This window comes from Elephas maximus, chromosome X (assembly GCF_024166365.1).
Source record: "Elephas maximus indicus isolate mEleMax1 chromosome X, mEleMax1 primary haplotype, whole genome shotgun sequence".
Classification (NCBI taxonomy): domain Eukaryota; kingdom Metazoa; phylum Chordata; class Mammalia; order Proboscidea; family Elephantidae; genus Elephas; species Elephas maximus.
The window spans coordinates 172,435,966-172,457,264 of NC_064846.1; the positions used below are offsets into that span (position 1 = coordinate 172,435,966).

The 21,299-nt window shown below is 43.2% G+C and overlaps 1 protein-coding gene across 2 annotated transcripts in view; it reads left to right on the forward strand.

Moving 5' to 3' along the window:
- The first annotated feature begins 363 nt into the window (after nt 1–363).
- ANOS1 (anosmin 1) overlaps nt 364–21,299 on the forward strand; it is a 240,315-nt gene continuing 219,379 nt past the window's right edge. For both annotated transcript variants that reach the window (XM_049872288.1, XM_049872287.1), the window contains exons 1-3: nt 364–516; nt 809–914; nt 1,626–1,803. In XM_049872288.1, the coding sequence (XP_049728245.1) occupies nt 511–516; nt 809–914; nt 1,626–1,803 (290 nt within the window). In that variant the 5' untranslated portion in view covers nt 364–510. The remainder of the gene's footprint in view (nt 517–808; nt 915–1,625; nt 1,804–21,299) is intronic.

Below are 21,299 nucleotides of genomic sequence, written 5' to 3' on the forward strand. Positions count from 1 at the left end.
GTGTTTGAGCACGTCCTTGGCCATATCATCTCGTTGTTAGCTGCTGTTGAGTTGGCTCAGCCTCATGGTGACCTGTGTACATCAGAACAGAATGTTGCGTAGTCCTGTGCTGTCTTCGTGATCATGGTATGTTTGAGTCCATCGTTGTGGCTGTTGTGTAAATCCATCTCATTGAGGGTTTCCCTTGTTTTCACTGACCCTCTTTTTACCAAACATGATGTCCTTTTGTCTTTCCTGATGACATGTCCAAAACAAATGAGCCAAAGTGTCTCCATAGTACACTCAGCATTCTTTGCCAACAGCACAGTTTGAATGCATCAGTTCTTCTTCTGTCTGCCTCTTTCATAGTTTGTGTTCTACAGGTAGAGCGAGTTGCTGACTTCGTGTTGGTGAAAACCCTACTTTACGGAGAGCAACTGGACCGCCGGTTCTTAGTTCCCATGCTTGGCGTTACCTGAAACCCCACCTGTCCCCGGAACTTGGTTTACTGAGACTTTGAATTTCAACTTGATGATAGTGAGTTTTTAAAAATATGTATATTTTATTTTTCATTCATTAATAGTAGCATTTACAATGTCCTACTCGTAAAAGTCCTCTTCTATCCTACAAACCCTCCTCTGAAATACTTAACACCTGGTTCTGCTTTTTTTTTTTTTTTTTTCTGCTTAGCAGCTTGCCATGAAGTTATATCCAAGTCTATTCATTTTGGTGAACATCACATTAAACCTCTAAATGTAAAGAAAATGAAAGTGTCCTTGATGCCTAAAGCCTTCAATGATCATTAACTTTAAATTATATTCCTTGAAAGCAAGCTTTGATGTTAGGTCCTGGCTCTGAGAGTGTAACTGAAGGCTCCGATGATATTTTGATGACTCAGAGGAGCAAACCTGATCATCAGTCAGTCAGCTTGCAAGGTAATACTTTGTCCCTCGTATGTAGCATGGAACACCTTAATTTTTATGCTGATCCTATTGTTTATGCAAATTATAAGCTTTTGCTTTACTGTAGTCAAAAGAAATGGTATACAATTACAGTTCTCCACGGAAGAAGCCCACCAATGGAGATCTGAGTTGGCTCCATTTAGGCTCTGCTATAGGGTCACTATGAGCCGGAATCACCTCGACGATAACAGGTTTATAGTGTTGCTGTGAGTCGGAATGGAAACCCTGGTGGCATAGGCGTAGAGGTTAAGAGTCTGGCTACTAACCAAAAGGTTGGCGGTTCAGATCCACCAGCCTGCTCCTTAGAAACCCTATGGGGCAGTTCTACTGTGTCCTATGGGGTTGTTATGAGTCGGAATCGACTTGACAGCAATGAGTAGGAGTCAGAACTGACTTAAGGGCAACTGGTTTTATATTTATAGTGGAATAAATTTGTACACACAATAGCATATCAGATAGGATGCTCCCAAGGGTGCTTTGAGGGACTTGAGACCCAAAGGTCTCCCAAGGGTTTGCATACAGTTTTAATAATATTCAGCTAAACACATAATCAGGTGTTTCTCATATATTTTTACAAGCCCCATATGGTTGGAAATGCTTGCCAGATTTCCCTGTTTTGCTAAACAGATTGACATTCATTTAAACAGTCCTGAAGAATATCTTCTTTCTCTGCTCTATACTCAGGAGAGTTCATGAAGTCCCTGTTCTCGGCAACAAAGGCCCACAGCACATATAATACCCTGTTGACGGCTCTGACTTTATCACTCTTGTGTCACTCTGGAGAGACCCCGAGTATGCGAGCCTTCACAAAGATTCAGAGCGTGCACCCCAGGGTGGATGATAACCTGTCTTCTCTGACCTGGTTGGTAATGATTTTTAAGAAGTGACTTTTTACTCATGGTCTGTGAAACTTAAAAAAAAACTTGGTGTGCTCTAAATAGGTTGTTAGTTGCACCACGTACCATTCAATTGCATTTGTCATAAATATAAATTAATAGAAATTCAACAGAATGGGTGAAACAAATGGAATAGAAAAATTTCTAAATCCCTTATAAGTTATTGGAAACCCTGGTGGCGTAGTGGTTAAGTGCTACGGCTGCAAACCAAGAGGTCGGCACTTCAAATCCGCCAGGCGCTCCCTGGAAACTCTATGGGGCAGTTCTACTCTTTCCTATAGGGTCGCTATGAGTCAGAATCGACTCGATGGCAGTGGGTTTGGTTTTTGGTTTAGTTTTAAGTTACTAGGTTATATTGCTATGAGTCAGAATTGACTTGACGGCACTTAACAATGACAACAACAACCAGACGTCATTTTGAAGTGTTTTCTACACCGGCTGTATGGGTCATTGTATCTAGCGACTTAGATGCCGAGGAAGTTTAACGGAACTGAGAATCCCTGTCCTTGAGAAAGGGGCTGTTTTTGCTTGGCTTGCCCTTTTCCTTGTCAGCCTTTCCTAGTTCTGAGGTTTGCTTCGACAGGTCTCAGGTTTGGGTTACACACAACCATGTACACAACGTGAGAAAATACTTAGGTTGTACAGTGTGTTTCCGTTTTGCAAACCACAGCTTTAATACATTCCTATTGGTTCCCCCAGCCAGCGGCTCATCTAACAGCTATAAGACCTCTGAGCAGATGGGTAAAAAAAAAAAAAAAAAAAACCTATTGCCGTCAAGTCTATTCCAACTCATAGCAACCCCATAAGGCAGGGTAAAACTACCCCATGGGGTTTCCAGGGAGTGCCTGGCGGATTCGAACTGCCGACATTGTGGGTAGCAGCCCAATGCTTAACCGCTACGCCACTAGGGTTCATTGGGCAGATGGGTACAGAGATGCAAATATTGCCATCCCCAACCCTGCTCTTCTTCATCCCAGCGTTAAGAGTTGGTATGGTTTAGGTTTACAGCGTCTGTACAACTTACCATTTCCCAGAGCCAACAACAAATTAGAAAATGACTTGATTTCAGAGGCAGCACCAAATAATTGGGAGAACCGTGTGTTGTGGCTGATGGTCAAAGTGTGTCTGTATTTCCGTTTGCACCCCGCTTCAAGAAACCTGGGCAAGAAACGTGGTGGTGTTGGGATGTACAGAATTTGGAAATCTTACACGCAGGTGCCGTGGCCAACGACCATCCAGAGAATAAGCTGTAATTCAGACACAAGTAGGCATATCTGTTGGTTTTACTTCTGGAAAATTGCATGCTTGCAATGCAGCTTCAGAGTTTGATTTCAATATGTTCTTTATATTTAACTGCATCTTTTTTTTTTTTGAATGGGAAAGTTTAAGCAGCTCCACTGAGTCTTTATAAGATAAGAATGTTCATAATCACACAAAATAGTCATTTTATCAGGGAGGGTTATGCCCGCTCCTTGTTCTCTACCATGTCTTGTATTTCTAGCGATGAGTATGGTAAAACTTTCATTTTCAGTTCTCAGAATATCTTCAAAAACGTCCAGGTGTGCTTTGATACAAAGAACATGCGTTTGCTTGTTGCTGCTACTGTAGGGTTGGCTCTGACTCCTGGGAACCCCATGCGTAACAGGGGAAAGTTGCCCAGTCCTGTGCCATCTTGACATCGTTGGCAGTTTCAGCCCCTTTTTGCATGTGCATTTGCTGCGGTGGTGGTTGTGTGCCCTCGAGTCGATTTTGACTATTAGTGACCCTATGGGACAGAGTAGAAGTGCCCTGTAGGGTTTCCAAGGCCGTGAGTTTGCTAGCTTTTGGTAATTACTAAAATCAGTGACCATCTCCTTGAGATGATTTCCACATTCATTTGAGGAAGCTAAGATTGTAAATAGACCAAAAGGCATTTTCAGATAGCTTCAGGCAAACCCATCCATGGCTAACAGAGACTGAAAGTCCCTATCCTCAGACTGCACAAGAAAATGCTCTTTCTATGTGAGATAGTCCATGAAAAAACAAAGTACTGACGTTGCTTGTATAGAGGGGTGGCAAATATTGAGACTGGGAATTTTTAATGGGAACGTTGGGGCTCCGGCCCAACAACTCCACTGCTAAGCCCTCAGAAACAGACACCTGGACCAGGTGAGCTGAGTTTCTGCTTTCCCTGGAGTAAAGTGACAGGAAGGGGCTCGCAGGTCCTGCGCAGTGGTGTTGACATTACTTGCAATTTCATCATTTGTTTCTGTGTCCCAGCTGCTGAAAAATTGTCATGCTAGCAGGGGATGTCTTAGTCATCTAGTGCTGTTGTAACAAAAAAATACCACAAGTGGGTGGCTCTAAAGAACAGAAACGTACTGCCTCATAGTTCTGAGGCTAGAAGCCTGAACTCCTGGCATGGCTCCAGGGGGAGGTCCTTCTTTGTCTGTTTCAGCTTCCAGTGGCCTGCAATTCTTGGCGTTCCGGGACTTGTAGACCCATCTGCCCTGGGTGTCTGTCTTTGTAGGGCATCTTCCCTTTATGTGTGTCTGTGTCTCTTGTGCTCTTTTTATGACTCAGAAATGATTAGACTTAGGACCCACCCTATTCGGGTATGGCTTCATTAACATAACACAAGAAAAACCCTATTTTTAAGCAGGATCATATTCGTAGGTACAGGATCCAGGACTTCAATATATATATTTCGGGGAAACAAATCCATGTGCTATAGGGAAATTATTCAGCTTTACTTTAAAGTAAGCCTGTTAATTTTGTAGAATAAAGGGATAATTTTGAGTGTTTTTATAAGAGAGGGAAGATCAAACATATAGAAAAGGGATCCTTTATTATGAAAAACTCATCTCTCAGGAAGAAGTAAAAATGTAGCAATGTGAAACAGTGTTTAAAAAAAAGTAAAAAAATAATTCATGTAATCTCCACATTGAAATACTTGTTTCTTAAAACATCTGAGTATATTGCTGAATTCAAAATATCCAAACACATTGCACAGAAAAACGTTTTGAGAGTTTTATGAAGTAGGTATGCAAATAGAATTTTCTCCATACAATCATTTTTGAAATATGTCTTCATAATAATTGTTTGTTTGCCTTGTAAAGTGAATAATAGATCAGTTGTTCACCTGGTCAGAAATCTCTATGAGCAGAATTGCATTTGAAAACAAGCAAGCTCAGAGGAGAAATAAATAAAAGCGCACGTGTATTTCATTACTTTTCAAAATAGGCCTACTTGATAAGGCTGTCACTCCATGGCAGATGGATGCACTTGACCCCGAGATGACCATGCATTGGTCGGATCCTGTTACCAGCAGCCAACCAACTGTATGGCAACGAGAATGAAGACTCTTTGACAACCTAAGCTTCACCCCTGGGGTTCCGACACCCAATTTAAGGGGGAAGGACCAGCAGGGAGCCAGTTTACTGACTTAAAGAAGTAGCAAGAAGTCGATTGGCAAAATAATTCTATTATGAAAACACTCTGCACCCCACTTTGAAGTGTGGCATCTGGGGTCTTAAATGCTAAGAAGCGGCCATCTAAACTGCATCAATTGGTCTCAACCCACCTGGATCAAAGGAGAATGAAGAGCACCAAGGTCACACAATAACTATGAGCCCAAGAGACAGAAAGGGCCACGTGAACCAGAGACTTACATCATCCTGAGACCAGAAGAACTAGATGGTGCCCGGCCACAACCGATGACTGCCCTGACAGGGAGCACAATAGAGAACCCCTGAGGGAGCAGGAGATCAGTGGGATGCAGACCCCAAATTCTCATAAAAAGACCAGACTTAATGGTCTGACTGAGACTAGAAGAATCCCGGCGGTCATGGTCCCCAAACGTTCTCTTGGCCCAGGACAGGAACCATTCCCGAAGACAACTCATCAGACATGGAAGGGACTGGACAATGGGATGGAGAGAGATGCTGATGAAGAGTGAGCTACTTGTATCAGGTGGGCACTTGAGACGGTGTTGGCATCTCCTGTCTGGAGGGGAGATAGGAGGGTAGAGAGGGTTAGAAACTGGCAAAAGAGTCACAAAAGGAGAGACTGGAAGGAGGGAGCGGGCTGACTCATCAGGGGGAGAGTAAGTGGGAGTGTGGAGTAAGGTGTATATAAGCTTATATGTGACAGACTGACTTGATTTGTAAACGTTCACTTAAAGCACAATAAAAATTATTAAAAAAAAAAGAAGTAGCAAGGGTCTCCCAGTGGATACTTTTTAGTCATCATTGCTATCGTATACCTGTCTTTAGGAAAATATGTACATCATGTGAGCTTTGTGAGTGAGCTGGATAATAAGCAAGTGGCAACAATAATCCCTAGAATTTGTAAAGGCAAGACAGTTTAATTGTGTAACTTTCGTACTGGGTGGTTTATTAGTTTCCTAGGGCTGACGATACAAGGTGCCACAACACGGGTGCCTTGAAACCACAGAAATGCATTCACTCATAGTTGTGGAGGCTGAAAGTCGGAAATCAAGCTGTCAGTGGGCTGTGCTCTCTCTGAAGGCTCTAGGAGACCGCTCTTCCTTGCTCTTCCAAACTTCTTGTCGTCCTGGAGACCCATGGCTTATAGATCATCACTGCAGTCTCTGCCTCTGTCCTCCCTCTGGCTCTCTTCTCTTTTTAAAAATGTTTTATTTTGGTGAAAGTCTACACAGCCGAAGATACACCATTTCAGCAATTTCTACATGTACAATTCAGTGACCTTGGCTACATATATTGCTATTGTTTTCCCTAATTATTCCACCAACATACTCACTGCCCCCTAACTTCCCCTTTAACCTTTTGAATTGTCATTGTCAATATAATCTCCCATAGATAATTCTTTAAAAGAGCACAATGCTCAAAACAGACATACTTTACTAATGAAGGTAAGCTATTTTTTTGGTTCAAAGAAGATTTTAGTGGGTATTTTTGGTTGGGGTTCATCCAGACTCAATCGCTCCAGGAAGTCTGGATTCCATTGAGAATTTGAAATTCTCTTCCAAACTTATCCCCTTTTTGATCAGAATTCTTATATAGCCTTCTCGTCTTTTTATAGGGACAGCACATATGTTAGTTAAGAACCCACCCTACTTCAGTATGATCTCATGTTAACTGATAACATCTTCAAAGACCCTGTTTCTAAACAGGGTCACACTCACCAGTATAGGGTGGCAGAAGTTCAGCATACCTTTGGAGGGGACGCAATTCAATCCCTAACAGGTGGTATTTTGATAGAAGCCTTCTGAGTAGCCCATATTAGACAAAGGTCAGGCAGGTGGTCCTGTTCTGTGCGCACCCGCAGCTTTAGTGAAGCCTCCTGAAGTACACCTCCCTAACTGCCAGCCAATTCTTGGAGGGGCCTTTGTATGCTTGCAGTGTGTCCACTGGCTGCAATATATCACTGCTTAATGTTGTTAGTACCAAGGTCTGAAGATGAGCTTGACTTTCTTCTCTAAATTTAAAATAGTGAGCATATTATGTAAATGAATGTGACTCTTTTGTGTGTGAACTTCTCCCATGAATAGTCCCTGAGTAAGAACTTGAGAAGGGTGATAATTCAATCTCTTCGCGGCAGAAAGGATTTTAATGGTATTTCCTGATGTTTTGTTGGCTTATAAGCCAGCCACACCACAGGATGCGACGTGCACAGGCCACCCATTTGTCATAGCGTCTTTGACAAGTGAAATTCCCCCATTAGACTATAAATAAAAACAGCTGTGCACTCTCAGACATGTTATGTAAACTGAAGATGGGTCACATTTAAAAATGAAATAATTATTGTGGAGCTTCAACTCCTCCAGCTTTTAAATATCATTACAGACAGCTCAATGCATTCTAAATTAACTGACTTTTCCAAAATGAAACCAGGAACTCCCAACTTTAATCTAGAAAATGAACTTACACTGTGGATCTTTTTCTGTTGTTGTTACGAAGCCAAAAAAAAAAAAAAAAAACCCAAGAAAAGAAAATTAAAAATTCTCTTTTTATCAATAAAATTATTAAATTACGTAATTCACTTGAGATATTTTAAAGTAGAATCACAAATCAAATGGGATGGAGAGGACTTTAGATCTACTGAAAAGCCAAGTTTGAAAATGTGAAAACAGTTTATCATCATTTAAGTAGAAGCCATTTAACTGGAGAACCCAGACTAAGACAGATTCCTGAAGACATCCCAAATTCTGAGGTCAGCTAGTTTGGCTGCTGCTGAATGCCATGATCCCTCTCATAGATTTGTAATTCACATTAATACATTGAATATGCTCTTGAATTTAACAGGGAAGAAATCTGTTAATTTTTTTCATTTAACATTTCTCAAGGTGATAAAGCCCACCTACACCAATGTTGAGTGATGCATACTGCTATCCAGGTGAAATGGCAGTATGTGGCCAAGACCCCTTGGCCTATGAGGGGACTTCTGGAATATCTGTGTGAGGAACTCAGCACATCCTGTCCCCAAGGAGCCATGATGAAACTGACAAGGTGGACAAAAATCACCATTTAAAGTCACAGAAAATCAACCAAATGGTGTACAAGACCTGCTGGGTCTTCACCTAAAGAGTTCTTCTCCAACATTTTAAGATCTTTTGCTGTTTTCTTGTTCTGCGTGCTTTATAAAGGCTAATCTAGATCAAGACAGCCATCTGTTCTTTCTGTTCCAACATCCAGACAGCCAGGCTCTGCTGGGAAAAAACCAACCAACCAATTTTGTGAGTTAGAGCCACCTACTGCAAACAGCCAATTCTTGAGACGGGGTGAGGTGGGTAGCAAGAGCTTTATTATATATCAATATATAGGGGAAAGAGGGGAATGATCTCCTCCTGAGCCTGCCTCCCTGAACTGGAGGCCAGCTGGAGGTTTTATAGGAAAGGGGACATGGGTTTTAGGAACTTGTGGAATGTCCGTTCTCCTTCTGTGTGGTCATGGTGGTCATGCCTCAGACATGTTGACCTTTTTCTGTCATTATCTCATCAGCCCAGAGGGTGACTGGTACCATCCTGGTTCCTGGTCACAAGATGAGTGTATTGTTATGTCTGACAGACTTAGATATCACTTGTATTTCTATGGTCCTAAGGGGAACACTGGTTAATTTTTAACTTTTAGAGGAGCTAAACTACAAAAACAGCAAAATCATTCTTGGAGATAAAGATAGGCTAGGGAAGGAAAAATGGTGTAGGTTCTGTTCAAGATATGGCTGAGCAGTCTGTTCCACAACCAACCAACCCACTGACCCAGCCAGCCACCCACTCAGCCACCCACCCATCCACCAACCACAAAGCTCAGTACTTTGGGGGCAACTCTATGGCTTTTGGTTCCACCCAGGTCCAGAGTGCCCCTTAGAGTTATATTTACTTCCCTCTCACCAGCTCCTCACACAATGCCCAAGGTGGATATGCCATATTTTACTGCTGACTTAATCTCCTTTTGTGACTCCTGCCTCCCTGCATTCTCAGCTAATAAGTGTCATTTTTATCCTGAAGAAAATAAATAAATGAGACAGCTATCAAGTCAGAACTCATCTAATTTCCCTGTCTTTGAGCTTCCTAGTTATTATTTCATTTCACCTCTTGCTTTAGACAAAAGGGCCCTTCCCACTTGCCAAGGCCATCACTCAACCCATGTTCAGAGCCCTCTCCCGAGCATCCCTTCCATGTTCTTTCCCATCTATTGTCCTCTAGTTTCAGGTGCTCTCTTTGCCAGCTCATTTGCTTCAACTTATAAAAACCAAAAAAAAAAAAAAAAAATTCAAGGATCTCCTTTCCAGAAAAAAAAAAAAGTCTTAACCATGAACCCCTCTCTACCTGTCTCCTTCCCCTTTCCTTTCATAGCCACATCGTTTCTTGCCAAGATTATGAATACCCACAGAGTCTACAGTCTTACATATCATGGTCTTCTCAACCTGATCTAATCTAATCTTTCTACCCTCATCTCCCCTTCCAAAAAAGCTCTTCCTCAGATCTCAACCACTTAACCAGCTGCCTTTGAGTTGAATTCAACTCACGGTGACCCCATGTGTGTCAGAGTAGAAATGTGCTACATGGGGTTTTCAGTGCCTGTTTTTTTGGACATAGATCACCAGGCCCTTCTTCCAAGGTGCCTCTGGGTGGAGATGAACCTCCAACCCTTCAGCAGCCAGCATACCAGTAGTTTGAACCACCAGGGACTTGACTCAGATCTCAAAGGACAGTCTAATCCAATATCCAGTGGGCTTTATTTAGTCTTTTCCTTCTTGTCCTCTCAGAAGCATTTGAAATGGATCAGTAGGATTTAGTTTGGGGTTTTCTATGATTTGTGTATCTTTTTCTCAGTTAGAAATACCAACGCCTCTGTGAAAGTCCTTATAAAGTTATGTCTGGGGTGGCAGATTGAAAAGTGTCACAGCCCTCACGTCAAGTTGCTAGACTTCTCGCTCCTGTGATGATCTGTTTGGACATCAGAAAGGACCATCTGGGCTTCATTTGAATCTGGGGTTTTTATTCTAATTTTGGTTTCATGTGTTAGGCCAAAGCGGATCTTTTAGATTCTATCGTTGTCTCATGAATTTGTATTTTTTAAGTAGGGATATGCCTTCTGAAGGTTGTAGTGCACAGGCATGGTTGGCATTGCTCTAGATTTTTCCTTTTTATCAAGAACTGTGTAGCTCACAACAACACGGGCCTTCAGATGTTTGAAACTGGGAACCTGTTGTCTATTGTATCATACATCTCAAAAAACACGATTTAAAATGTGTTCTCTCGGTATAGAAGCATTTGTGATGCTACTACCTGTCTAAAGAAATAGGAACATTTCAAAAAGCAATTTTGGAAGAAAAAATTCAAATTTGATAGTGATTGTGGGCGTGTGGGGGAGGGAGTGGATTTGTCTTTGGAGTTGTTTTTATTTCTCCAAAATGAGAGAGGTTGTCACTGCTGATCTGCAGGCTAATGCAGGAATGATTCAGATCCCTCGGGGACAGCTTTGCACTCACTAGAAGTTGACATTTACAGATTCGTAGAAGGCCATCAGGCCAGAAGATAGCACACCATCCATTTCCCTGTTTAATTAAGTCAACTCTAAAGGAACAAGTGATCCAGAACAGTTTACTGTTGCCTAAAAATTATTACCCAGTTGGGAAGAAGTACTGGAGTAAACAAGAGAACATTATTTTTTAATGTCAGGGAAATAATGGGATTGTGATTTTTTTTTCCCCACCCCAAGAAGTCATTACCTGTTAACACACTGAGTCATGGTTTTCTAGCAGCCAGGCAAGAATCTTGCGATGAAGTTGATCGGATGGGGTTAAAAAGTCTTCTTAACTTTAATACGTTGAATGCTGAAGGTGAGACTCTTTTTATTACCAGTGTCTTTGGAAATACTCTGTATATGTTATTTTACCTTGTATGTGAAGTAAGATTCAGATAAAACACCAAAAAGCAGAATACCCCATGCTGTATGTAATAAGCGTTTGATTGTTAAGGGGCTTTCGACTATGTTGTTGTCGGGTGCTGTCGGATCAATTTCAACTCTTAGCGACCGACCCCATATGACAAAGTGGAACTGTCCCATAGGGTTTTTGTGGCTGTAATGTGTATGGAAGCAGATCACCAGGTCTTTTTTCCCATGGAATTGCAGTGTGGGTTCAACCTGCCAACCTTTTGGTTAGCACCTGAGCACTTAACCATTGTGCCACCAGGGCTCCTTGGCATTGAACTATACTTTAAAACGCTCTTTTTTATTATTAAATTCACTAGATTCCCTCCCCCCATGTATTTAAGCTGCATTTTTAGCCTCTAATTAAGTAATGGTTACCTATCACTTCTAAACGTGCAACTTCCTAGAGGAATCTCTTAGACTAAAAGAATTGGGGTTTTGTTTGCTTGTTTGGGGTGTGCGTGTCTATGTATGTAGGTGTGTGTGAGAGAGAGAAATTACATTATTGTACTGTGTTGTTTTCTCTTTCTTTGGGGAAGGTTCGTTTCTACAATGGCCTGCTGTGTTGAGGGTCCCTAAGACCACTCTCACGTTTGCTGATTCACTACAAGGACTCCCAGGACTGAGCATGTACTTGTACTCACCACTATTGTTTATTACAGAAAGAGGATACAAAGCAAAATCAGCAAAGCAAAAGGCACATGGAGCAAGGTGGGGGGAAACCAGGCACGAGCTTCCGAGAGCCCTCTCCCTGTGAAGCCACCTGGGATACACTTAATTCCTTCAAAGACAAGTTGTGACAGCACATGTGAAGTGTCTTCTGCCACGGAAGCTCCTTAGACACTCATCTCAATTAAAAATAAAAACAGTATTTTGAATCATAACTTTTTACCTTAAAGATCAAGAAAAAATGTTTTCAGTTTCTCTGTGAAGCACTTACAATAATTTTACAACAGAAGATTTAATAAAAAACTTAAAGATAAATTGGATATGGGGAGCAATGCTAGCCCCACTGAATTCACCAGTCACATGAGTAAAGATTTGTTTGATCCGGCTATTAGTGTTTCAGTCTTAAAAATCCACAATGCCAGCTAATGATGCATGATAACGTGCAGTTGGTGGTGTTGATAAAGTACACAGCCCTCTTCCTGTTAAGTCTTCACTCTGCTTACGATGTTTGGAAATATTGCAGATTTTTTTTCACAGACGCATTCACAGCGTGAGGCAAAGACATATTGAGGGCGTTTGGAAATTCTCAATTCCTTCCATCCTGATGAAAGTAAAAGATGGGTATGATCACGTGTGTTGAAACTCAAGGCTTTCTTTCTCCTTAAACTCAACCAAAATGCTTTGATATTTTCAGTCTTGTTAGCATTGCTAACTTGTGATTGGGCTGAAAACAATTGGTCGAAAGGAGGAATTGCTTTAAGTCACGTCCTGGTCAAAATTGAATTTCCAGTCACTGTATTTTTAAGCTGATGGTGCTGTTAGACTATGGGGCTAGTTTCTCAATATTTTATACTCCTTGAAGAGCTTGGGTCATATATTCACATTTTTCAATGTTCTGGTTTTTTTTTTTCTCTATGACTTTTTTTTTTAACTTTATAAGTCATGCCTATTGCGTTTGATTCTCATGCTGTGTTATTTGATAAACTTTCAACAAACTCCTTCACCAATAACAGGGTACCAGTTAGAATAACTTAAATCTATAAATAGGTTACTAGTTGAATGGATTAAATACCCAAAAATAATGACCATTAAAAAAAGACTCGTTTTAGACTTCTATTTTTGTTACCTTATTATAAAATTTCTTTTTGTGGTTATGGTTAGCTGCTGTCCAGTTGGCCCTGACTCTTGGCGATGCCATGCACGATGGAAGGAAACTCTGTTGGGCCCCTCGCCATCCCCATGATTGGTTATGATTGGACTGTTGTGAGCCATAGGGTTTTCACTGACCAGTTTTCAAAAGTAGATTGCCAGGACTTTCTTCCTAATCTATCTTACCCTGGAAGCGCCACTGAAACCTATTGACTCAAACCCAGCTCTGTGCGTGGAAGGCAAGAATTCTACCACTGAACCACCATTGAAGTAAATATTTAAGGAATATTACTACCATCTGCCGGATGTCGGGAATCCTTAGGGAGCATAAGGGAGAGGCTTCCCCTTCGTTCTGGAAGCGCCCCCTAGGGTGCAAGAGGAGGCCGCCATATTGTCAGTGGGTGTGTCCGGGATTCCGCTAAACCGTTGATCAGGGCCTTCCCATCACTTTGGTGATTACTACAGCTCAGGGATCCAGCTGCTTAGAGTGACTCAATAGTAGAGCCGTCAGTGGGTGTCAGGAGTAAAATCTGCAAAAATGTAGTGATTGCATGGGCCGGTAATTCCATAAAATTATAAATCAGTGATTAAAATATCAGAACATACAAACTGTGGGAATTTGAAAATAACGTCAAAATAAGTCTGAATCAGAGCCAAAATCAGTCTGAGCGATGGGGTTTGATTACAGGTCAGCCTCATGTTAGACCTTTTATCAGCAAAAGACGATGTAAAAAATGAAACTAAAGTAATAAATTCTAGAAAACAAAGACTGGAGATCTGACATGTTGTTAGGTGCCATTGAGTCGGTTCCGACTCATAGTCACCTTGTGTACTGTGGAATGAAACAGTGCCTGGTCCTTCGCCATGCTCACAATCGTTGTTATACTTGAGCCCGTTGTTGCAGCCACCGTGTCAATCTATCTCATTGAGGGTCTTTCTCTTTTTCGCCGACCCTCTACTTTACCAAGCATCATGTCCTTCTCCAGGAACCAATCCCTCCTAATAACATGCCCAAAATATGTGAGACGCAGTCTCTCCGTCCTTGCTTCTAAGGAGCATTCTGGTTGTACTTCTTCCAAGACAAGATCCAAGACATACGTGTATAATTTGGGCTGCGATTGCACATAGCTCTGCTGGCTTCATGGAAACAGGGAGGGAATGTTCATTCTCTGTCCCGTGTTGTTTAGGAAGTTATTTACACTGTTCTAAGAGAGAGGACAGGAAGAGCAACACACCGTCCACTCTCATCCAGGCAGATCCAGGTGTGTGTAACTGAAGTGACAGGTGTGCTCAGTAGGATCAGCATTTATTGGCCGTAGTTAAGTGTTTTAGGTCTGTTATCTCGTGACTCTTTTAATAGTCTGCAGATGAGGCATTATTATTATCTGAGGAACAGACAGCTGAATATTTTTGCCCAGGAATGAGCTAAAACCCCAACCAGTTGGTGTTGAATCAGCTTCAACTCATGGCGATGCCGTGTGTGTCGGAGGGGCGCTGCACTCTGTAGGGTTTTCAGTGGTTGTGAGTTTTTGGAATTAGATCTCCAGGCCTTTCTTCTGGGGCACCTCTGGGGGAATTCGAACCACCAGCTTTTCAGCTAGCAGCTGAGCACTTAGCCATTTGCACCACTCAGGGACTCCTCAGGAATGAGTTAGTAAGAGGTAAAGCTGGAACATATTTACTACTCAGCTACTACTCGTTTCTACGCAATAATCTAGTCTATTCTTTGTCTGTACTATTCTTTTCTTTCATGTAAGCCTGGCAAATGCTTATTCTTTTAAGACTGGGTCAAAGATCATTTATGCCTCACCTTTTCTGAGGCATTACTGGCTGGCTCTCAAGTGATACAATACACAGCCTCCTGTGTAGTCACCCCAAACCTCTCAAACCACGTATCATGGATGTTACTTACTTAACTTTTTCCCACTGAACCAAAAACCCAAACCCGCTGCCGTCAGGTTGATTCTAACTCATGTTATGTAGCAGGACTGCCCCCTAGAGTGTTTTAGGGTGTAATCTTTACGAAGCAGATCACCGGGCCTTTCTTCCACAGGCCCGATGGGTGGGTTCAAACCATAAACAGTCAGGTTAGTTGCTGAGTGCAAACGGTTGACACCACTGAGGGGCCTCTGTTACTTGTTGAGTGCAGAAATTTGATCGTTTTGTATTTGTAGTTTTAGTCTCAGAAATCGGCCCACCCCCAGGAATATAGGAGATGCCCAGTAAACGTTTACAAATTAAATGAATACTTGATAATTGAAAGAATAAACATTAAGAAAACAGCAATTCTCCATTTCCTGTGTTTTTATACAAACACAGAATTAACTATCTGCCTAGTTAAAGACTCGAGGTGGAGAAAGGAATTCCTTCAAGCTTTCTGTTTTCTAGAAATTAAACAGCCACCGTTTGCCTTTAGATGTTAACTAATTAACCAGTCAAAGTCAAATCACTTTTGACTTGCATCCTTTAAAAATATCAGGTAGGGTGAAATCAGACAGTTTTCTTTGCATAAATGTTGCATTGCAAAGGATGACATTTGCCTACCTGCCGGAGGACTCACGTAACACCTGTGCCAACGTCTTCTTAATGGGCATTAAATCAAATCACCTTAGCTCCCCTCTAAGTGTGCCTTATCACTTGGTTATTGTTATCTTCCCCAGGATCAAGATGAAATATATGCCAAGAATAAAGGATGTCTTATGGAGATATTTGCAAGAGACTCCTTATACATAAACAAATAAATTATCAGAGCAAAAACCCCTGCTGCTTAGAAAAAGAAGATTGGTTATAGGGGAAAAGAGTGAAGCAAATCAATCCTTGTTGTTGAACTGATAAATGTCCCTTCTAAATAGTTTATGTTGCCATTAAGGCACAAAGTTGCCATTTTTCTTTATCTGTCAGCTACTTATTTCCTGCGTGAGGTAGCCAGGCTTTCTAAATCATATCTTTTGGTCACTTGCCAGGCGGTTGGCGGTTGGGTACATATGGAATAAATTATCAACTGGAAAACATCTTTAATCTCTCCAGCCATTGATCAAGTGCACCTGTAAAGCTTAAAATGCAGATAAAGAAATGTCTCACTACCATGTTAGATACCAGATACAAACATCTCACACAGACAATAGTAATGAAAGTTGTGGATTTTAACCTTGATTTGGGGAATTTCAATAGTTAGGGAAAAAAATCCCCAAACCAAAGATTAAAGTTGTAATACACGGTAACTGCTATTTATTCACATGTTGTTGTTGGGTGCCGCCAAGTCCATTTGCACTCACAGCGACCCCATGTGGCAGGGTAGAACTGCCCCATGGGTGTTCTAGGCTTTAAGAGAGCAGATCCCCACATCTTTTCTCCCACAGAGCTGCTGGGTGGGTTCGAACCACAAACCTTTTGGTTAGCAGCCAAGCACGTAGCTGTTTTGCCAGCAGGTGTCCTTATTTATACACATAAAAAATACTTATGTTTATTTTCCTCTTTGTATTTGGGAAACTGATGGTAGTGTGTCTTTTTTAAGGTAGAAGAGAGATTCCTTCTCTAAAAGCCAACGAGTTGCTGTCACGTGGACTCCGACTCATGGTGCCCCCCACGTGTGTCAGAATAGAGCTGTGCGCCCACAGGCTTTTCAATGGCTGATTTTTTGGATGTCGACTGCCAGGCCTTTCTTCCTAGGTGCCTCAGGGTGGACTTGAACTGCAGTCTTTCAGTTACCAGCCAAGCATGTTAACTGTTTGCATCTCCCAGGGACTCCTCTTCTATAAAAGAGGGGAACAAATCCCTAGGAAAAGTGGACCACTCTTTCAAGGACACTGAATTTATTTCCTGGGGGCAGCTGTAAGAAAATATCACAAACTAGATGGCTTAAAACAAGAGAAACTTATTTTCTCACAGTTCTGGAGGCTGTTATGGTTGTGTGCAGGATTTTCAGGCCTGTGACTTCTCAGAAGCGGGTTGCCAGGCATGTCTTCCAAGGTGCCTGTGGGTGGGTTGGAACCACCAACCTTTCAGCTAGTAGTTGAGTGCTTAATCATTTGTGCCACCCAGGGACTAGGCTAGAGGCCTGAAATCAAGGTGTTGGCAGGGTTGCTTCCTTCTGGAGGCTCTGAGGGAGGAATGCATTCTGTGCCTCTCTCCTGAATTGCTGGTGATTTGCCAGCAACCGTTGGCATTCCTTGGCTTGTAGAAGCTTGGATCCAGTGGATCTGTACCTGCGTCTGCACAAGCCATCCTCTCTGTGTCTCCGTGTCTTCACATGACCTTCTTATAAGGACACCCACCAGTAGATTTAGGGCCCATCCTACTCCATTACGACCTCATCCTACCTGGAGTACATCTGCAAAGACCCTGTTTCCAGATAAGGTCACCTTCTGAGGTTCTGGGCAGACATGGATTTTTGTATGCCACTATTCAATCCAGTAGAGCATCTGTTGTTCCAACCACAAGGAAATGTTCACAGTTGTCCAAACCTGATTGAATTGTTTCCCGTATGATACTGGAAGCAGCAGTCAAGAAATCAAACGACATACTGCATTGGGTAAATCGGCTGCAAAAGACCTCTTTAAAGTGTTAAAAAGCAAAGATGTCACCGTGACAACTAAGGTGCGCCTGACCCAAGACATGGTATTTTCAATCGTCTCTTATGCATGAGAAAGCTGGACAACGAATAAAGGAACACCGAAGAAGAATCGACATCTTTGACTTGTGGTGTTGGTGAAGAATACTGCATATACGAATCTCTCTTGGAAGAAGTACACCCAGAATGCTCTTTGGAAGCAAGGATGGCAAGACTTCGTCTCACATACTTTGGACATGTTATCAGGAGGGATCAGTCCTTGGAGAAGGACATCATGCTTGGCAGAGTACAGGGTCAGCGGAAAAGAGGAAGACACTCAACAAGGTGGATTGACACAGTGGCTGCAACAGTGGGCTCAAACATAGCAATGACTGTGACACAGAACCAGGCAGTGTTCTGTTCTCTTATATGTAGGGTTGCTATGAGCCACCTAACTGGATGGCACCTCACAACAACAACATGACACTGGAGGAGGCTGCCTGTTTTGTAAGAGCTGTATCCTCAGGAGTAGAAAGATATTAAACATTTTTGGAATCAAGGCCCCCTGTCGCTCCTTCATGCCTCTGCACCTCTGTCTGGCTCACGCTGTCCTCCACTCCTCTCCCACCGTTCCCTGGCGGGGATTCTCCTCATCCGTCCAGAGGAAGAACCTCTTAGTCTGGCATGCATTCTCCGAGCCTCCCTTGCAGCCTCTGCAGGAAACACGTCTCCATCTTTTCTGCAGTCTCTTGTCCGTACGTTGGGAGCTTCTGACACTGCTCTGTGGTTGTTGCTTCTGCAGCATGTGTTACTTCCACTACATGTTTTTGTTTGCATTTCCTGGGTCTAACACATGGTCTTACTCATCAGATGTCAAATGGAAGAATGAATGAGTGACTAAATGAATTTCAGATGTTCTTGAATCTCTTTGGTCATCGAAGCGTGCCCTTGTCCTGTTCCTCTTTCAAAGAAAAAAAAAATTTTTTTTTAGAGAAGGGTGCATTTTTTGAGAGTAGCGTTGCCAGATTTTGCAAGTAAAAATTCAGGGCACACAGTTAAATTTGATTTTCAGGTAAACAACAAATATATTTTTTTAGTATTAGTGTTTCCCATACTGCAGTGCAGTGGGTTTCTCTTATGTATGGCCTTTCTGGCCTCAGGCTTATAATTCTGCCAGAATCATTGGCTGGGCCACAGTCTTGCAAGGGATTGGTTCACTCAGTGGAATTAGGTGACCTTGTGGGAATTGGTCAGTTACTATGCAGATTAAGTGACTGTGGCCTACTGAGGGGATTGGTTAGTTTGTGGTCCTGGTGGGAGGGCCACGCCTTGAAATTGACAAGGGGTAGGCTTACATAGGGCCAATTCTACAGAGGTTGAGGGGGACCTCTCTGCCATCAAGAATAGTCTGGAGCAGAGAATATCCTTTGGACCTGGGGTCCCTGATGTGAGAACCTCTTAGACACAGGAGAGAAAGAGCTATGACACTGGAGACACTGAGAAACAATGGCAACCACAGCAAAGCCCAGTGGCAGAGAAACGGCGGCAGCAGTACAAGTGGAGGGAACTAGGAGACTGGTGCAAGGTGCTCTCCGTGGGCTTGCTGGCCCAAGGAGTGAGGGTCCTGAGTGCCTTTGGGCAGAAGGCTTGCTGCTGGAGTAGGGTGCCTTTGGGCACTTGTTGGTGGAACTAAAGAGGTGTATCACTTTCCCAAACAGGGTACAGCTGGGAGAAGGCCTGATGGTGGGCATGGCTGAGTGGAGGGCTGCCTGGCCGTGGGCCTGGTGGAGGTGAAGCTGAGAGCTGTCTTGACTGGAAGCTGTCTTGCTTAAAGAACTGCATCCCATCTCCTGAGTTGTATCCTATCACTTCCAAGTTGATCCCGATCCTGAGTTGTAGTCTGTTACTTCCCTAATCAACCACGAAATTACGAGTATGGTCTGTGAGCTCTGTGCGGCCATTACAGTGAATTACTGAACTCAGCAGAGAAGAAAAGAGTGCCGTAGGGGGGACGGCTGGTGTCAAAAAAGGTGAAAAGGTTGGCGAGAGGAGGTGTGTCTGACCACCACCGCACAGGAATCAGCTTTGTAATCCTGATTCTCATCTCTCCACTTGAATTTAGGTATGGTCTGAGGCTTCTATGTTACACAAACATCGCACAGGAAGTACTTACACTTAAAACAAGTATTTGTTGTTTGTCTGAAATTCCAGCTGAACGGGGATTCTGTGTTCTCTCTGGCAGCCCTACTGGAGTAGACCTTTGATCCGACCCTGCTGGGCACTGACCACCATGATCAGGACAGAACTTGCGCAGTGCTCTGGAGGGTGGCCACAGGCAGCTGGGGGAGCCGTGCTTTCAGCACGGGACAGGATACTTTCATGGGAACGTGGACAAGCCGGATGCATCCTGGGAGAAGAGTGCAGAAGATGACACAAATCCGTGTTGCTGGTGCCTGGTTAAAGAAAGGGAGGTGATCTGGAGTGGAGATGGCTTAGGAGGGACGGGTCAGTTGTTGTCAGGGTAGCTTGTCAATAAGGTGGTTGATCAGGTCATTTTCTAACGCTTTGAGGGGTAACGGTGGCACCAAAGAGTAGAAGCCACAGCAAGGCCCATTTCAACTGGTTGGGCAGAATTCTCTCCTCATAGGAGATTCATCCCAAGATGGAAGGGGCTGTTTGGAAAGGCGGTGCCTTGACTATCCTGGGGGTGTCTGAACACAGGCTAGATGACCATGCAGCAAGGAGGTTGCGGGGTGGAGGGGGGCTACTGTAGGAATGGCTGGACTGGCTGATTGTGTGTGCGTGTGTATGTGTGGAGGCATCCTTTATGTGATGTCACTGTTGTTATTGGGTGCCGTCTTAGTTATCTAGGGCTGCTGTAACAGAAATTCACAAGGGGATGGCTTTAACAAAGAGAAATTTTGTGGTGTTGGCTGCCGTTGGGAGCTGTCGAGTCAATTTTGACGCACAGAGATCTCTTGGCAGAGGAGAACTGCCCAATAGGGTTTTCTTGGCTGGTTTCTTTATGGGAGCAGATGACTACATCTTTCTCCCGCGCAGCCACTGGGTGGGTTCAAACCGCCAGCCTTGTGCTTAGCAGCTGGGGACTTCACCATTACACCACCAGGGCTCCTTAAGTGACACCTGCTATTAATACGCATTTGCTAGACCTTGTGGTGCTAATTGTGTGTGCGCGTGTGCGTGCAAAGAACCTTAGCATACAGCTGACTTTGATTTATCTACTTTTATTGAGCTAGAACATATATATCATAAAATCACCATTTAAAAGTGCACAGTTCAGTCGTTCTCATATATTCACAAAGCTGTGTAACCTCCACCACTATCTAATTACGGAACACTTGCGTTACCCCCAAAAGGAGCCCCATACTCATCAAGCAGCCCCTCCCCACTTCCCCTGCCCCTCCCCCGGCCCCTGGCACCCACTACTCGACTTTCTGTCTGGATGGATTTGGGGCTGGCTGATAGTGAAGGTGCTTTTGAACTTGGGGATTCTCTGTTTCTACAAAGAGACCCTGTGGTCCTACCATAGGAAACCAAGCAGGCCCTTCCCAAGGGCAAAGGGAGGCTCAGTGGGCTGGGATTACTGGTAAACTCATATCTGGGAGAGAAAATAACTAGAGAGGAAGCACCTTCCTTAAATCTCGCATGGATACTGTGCCACGGTCTGTCCAAGTGA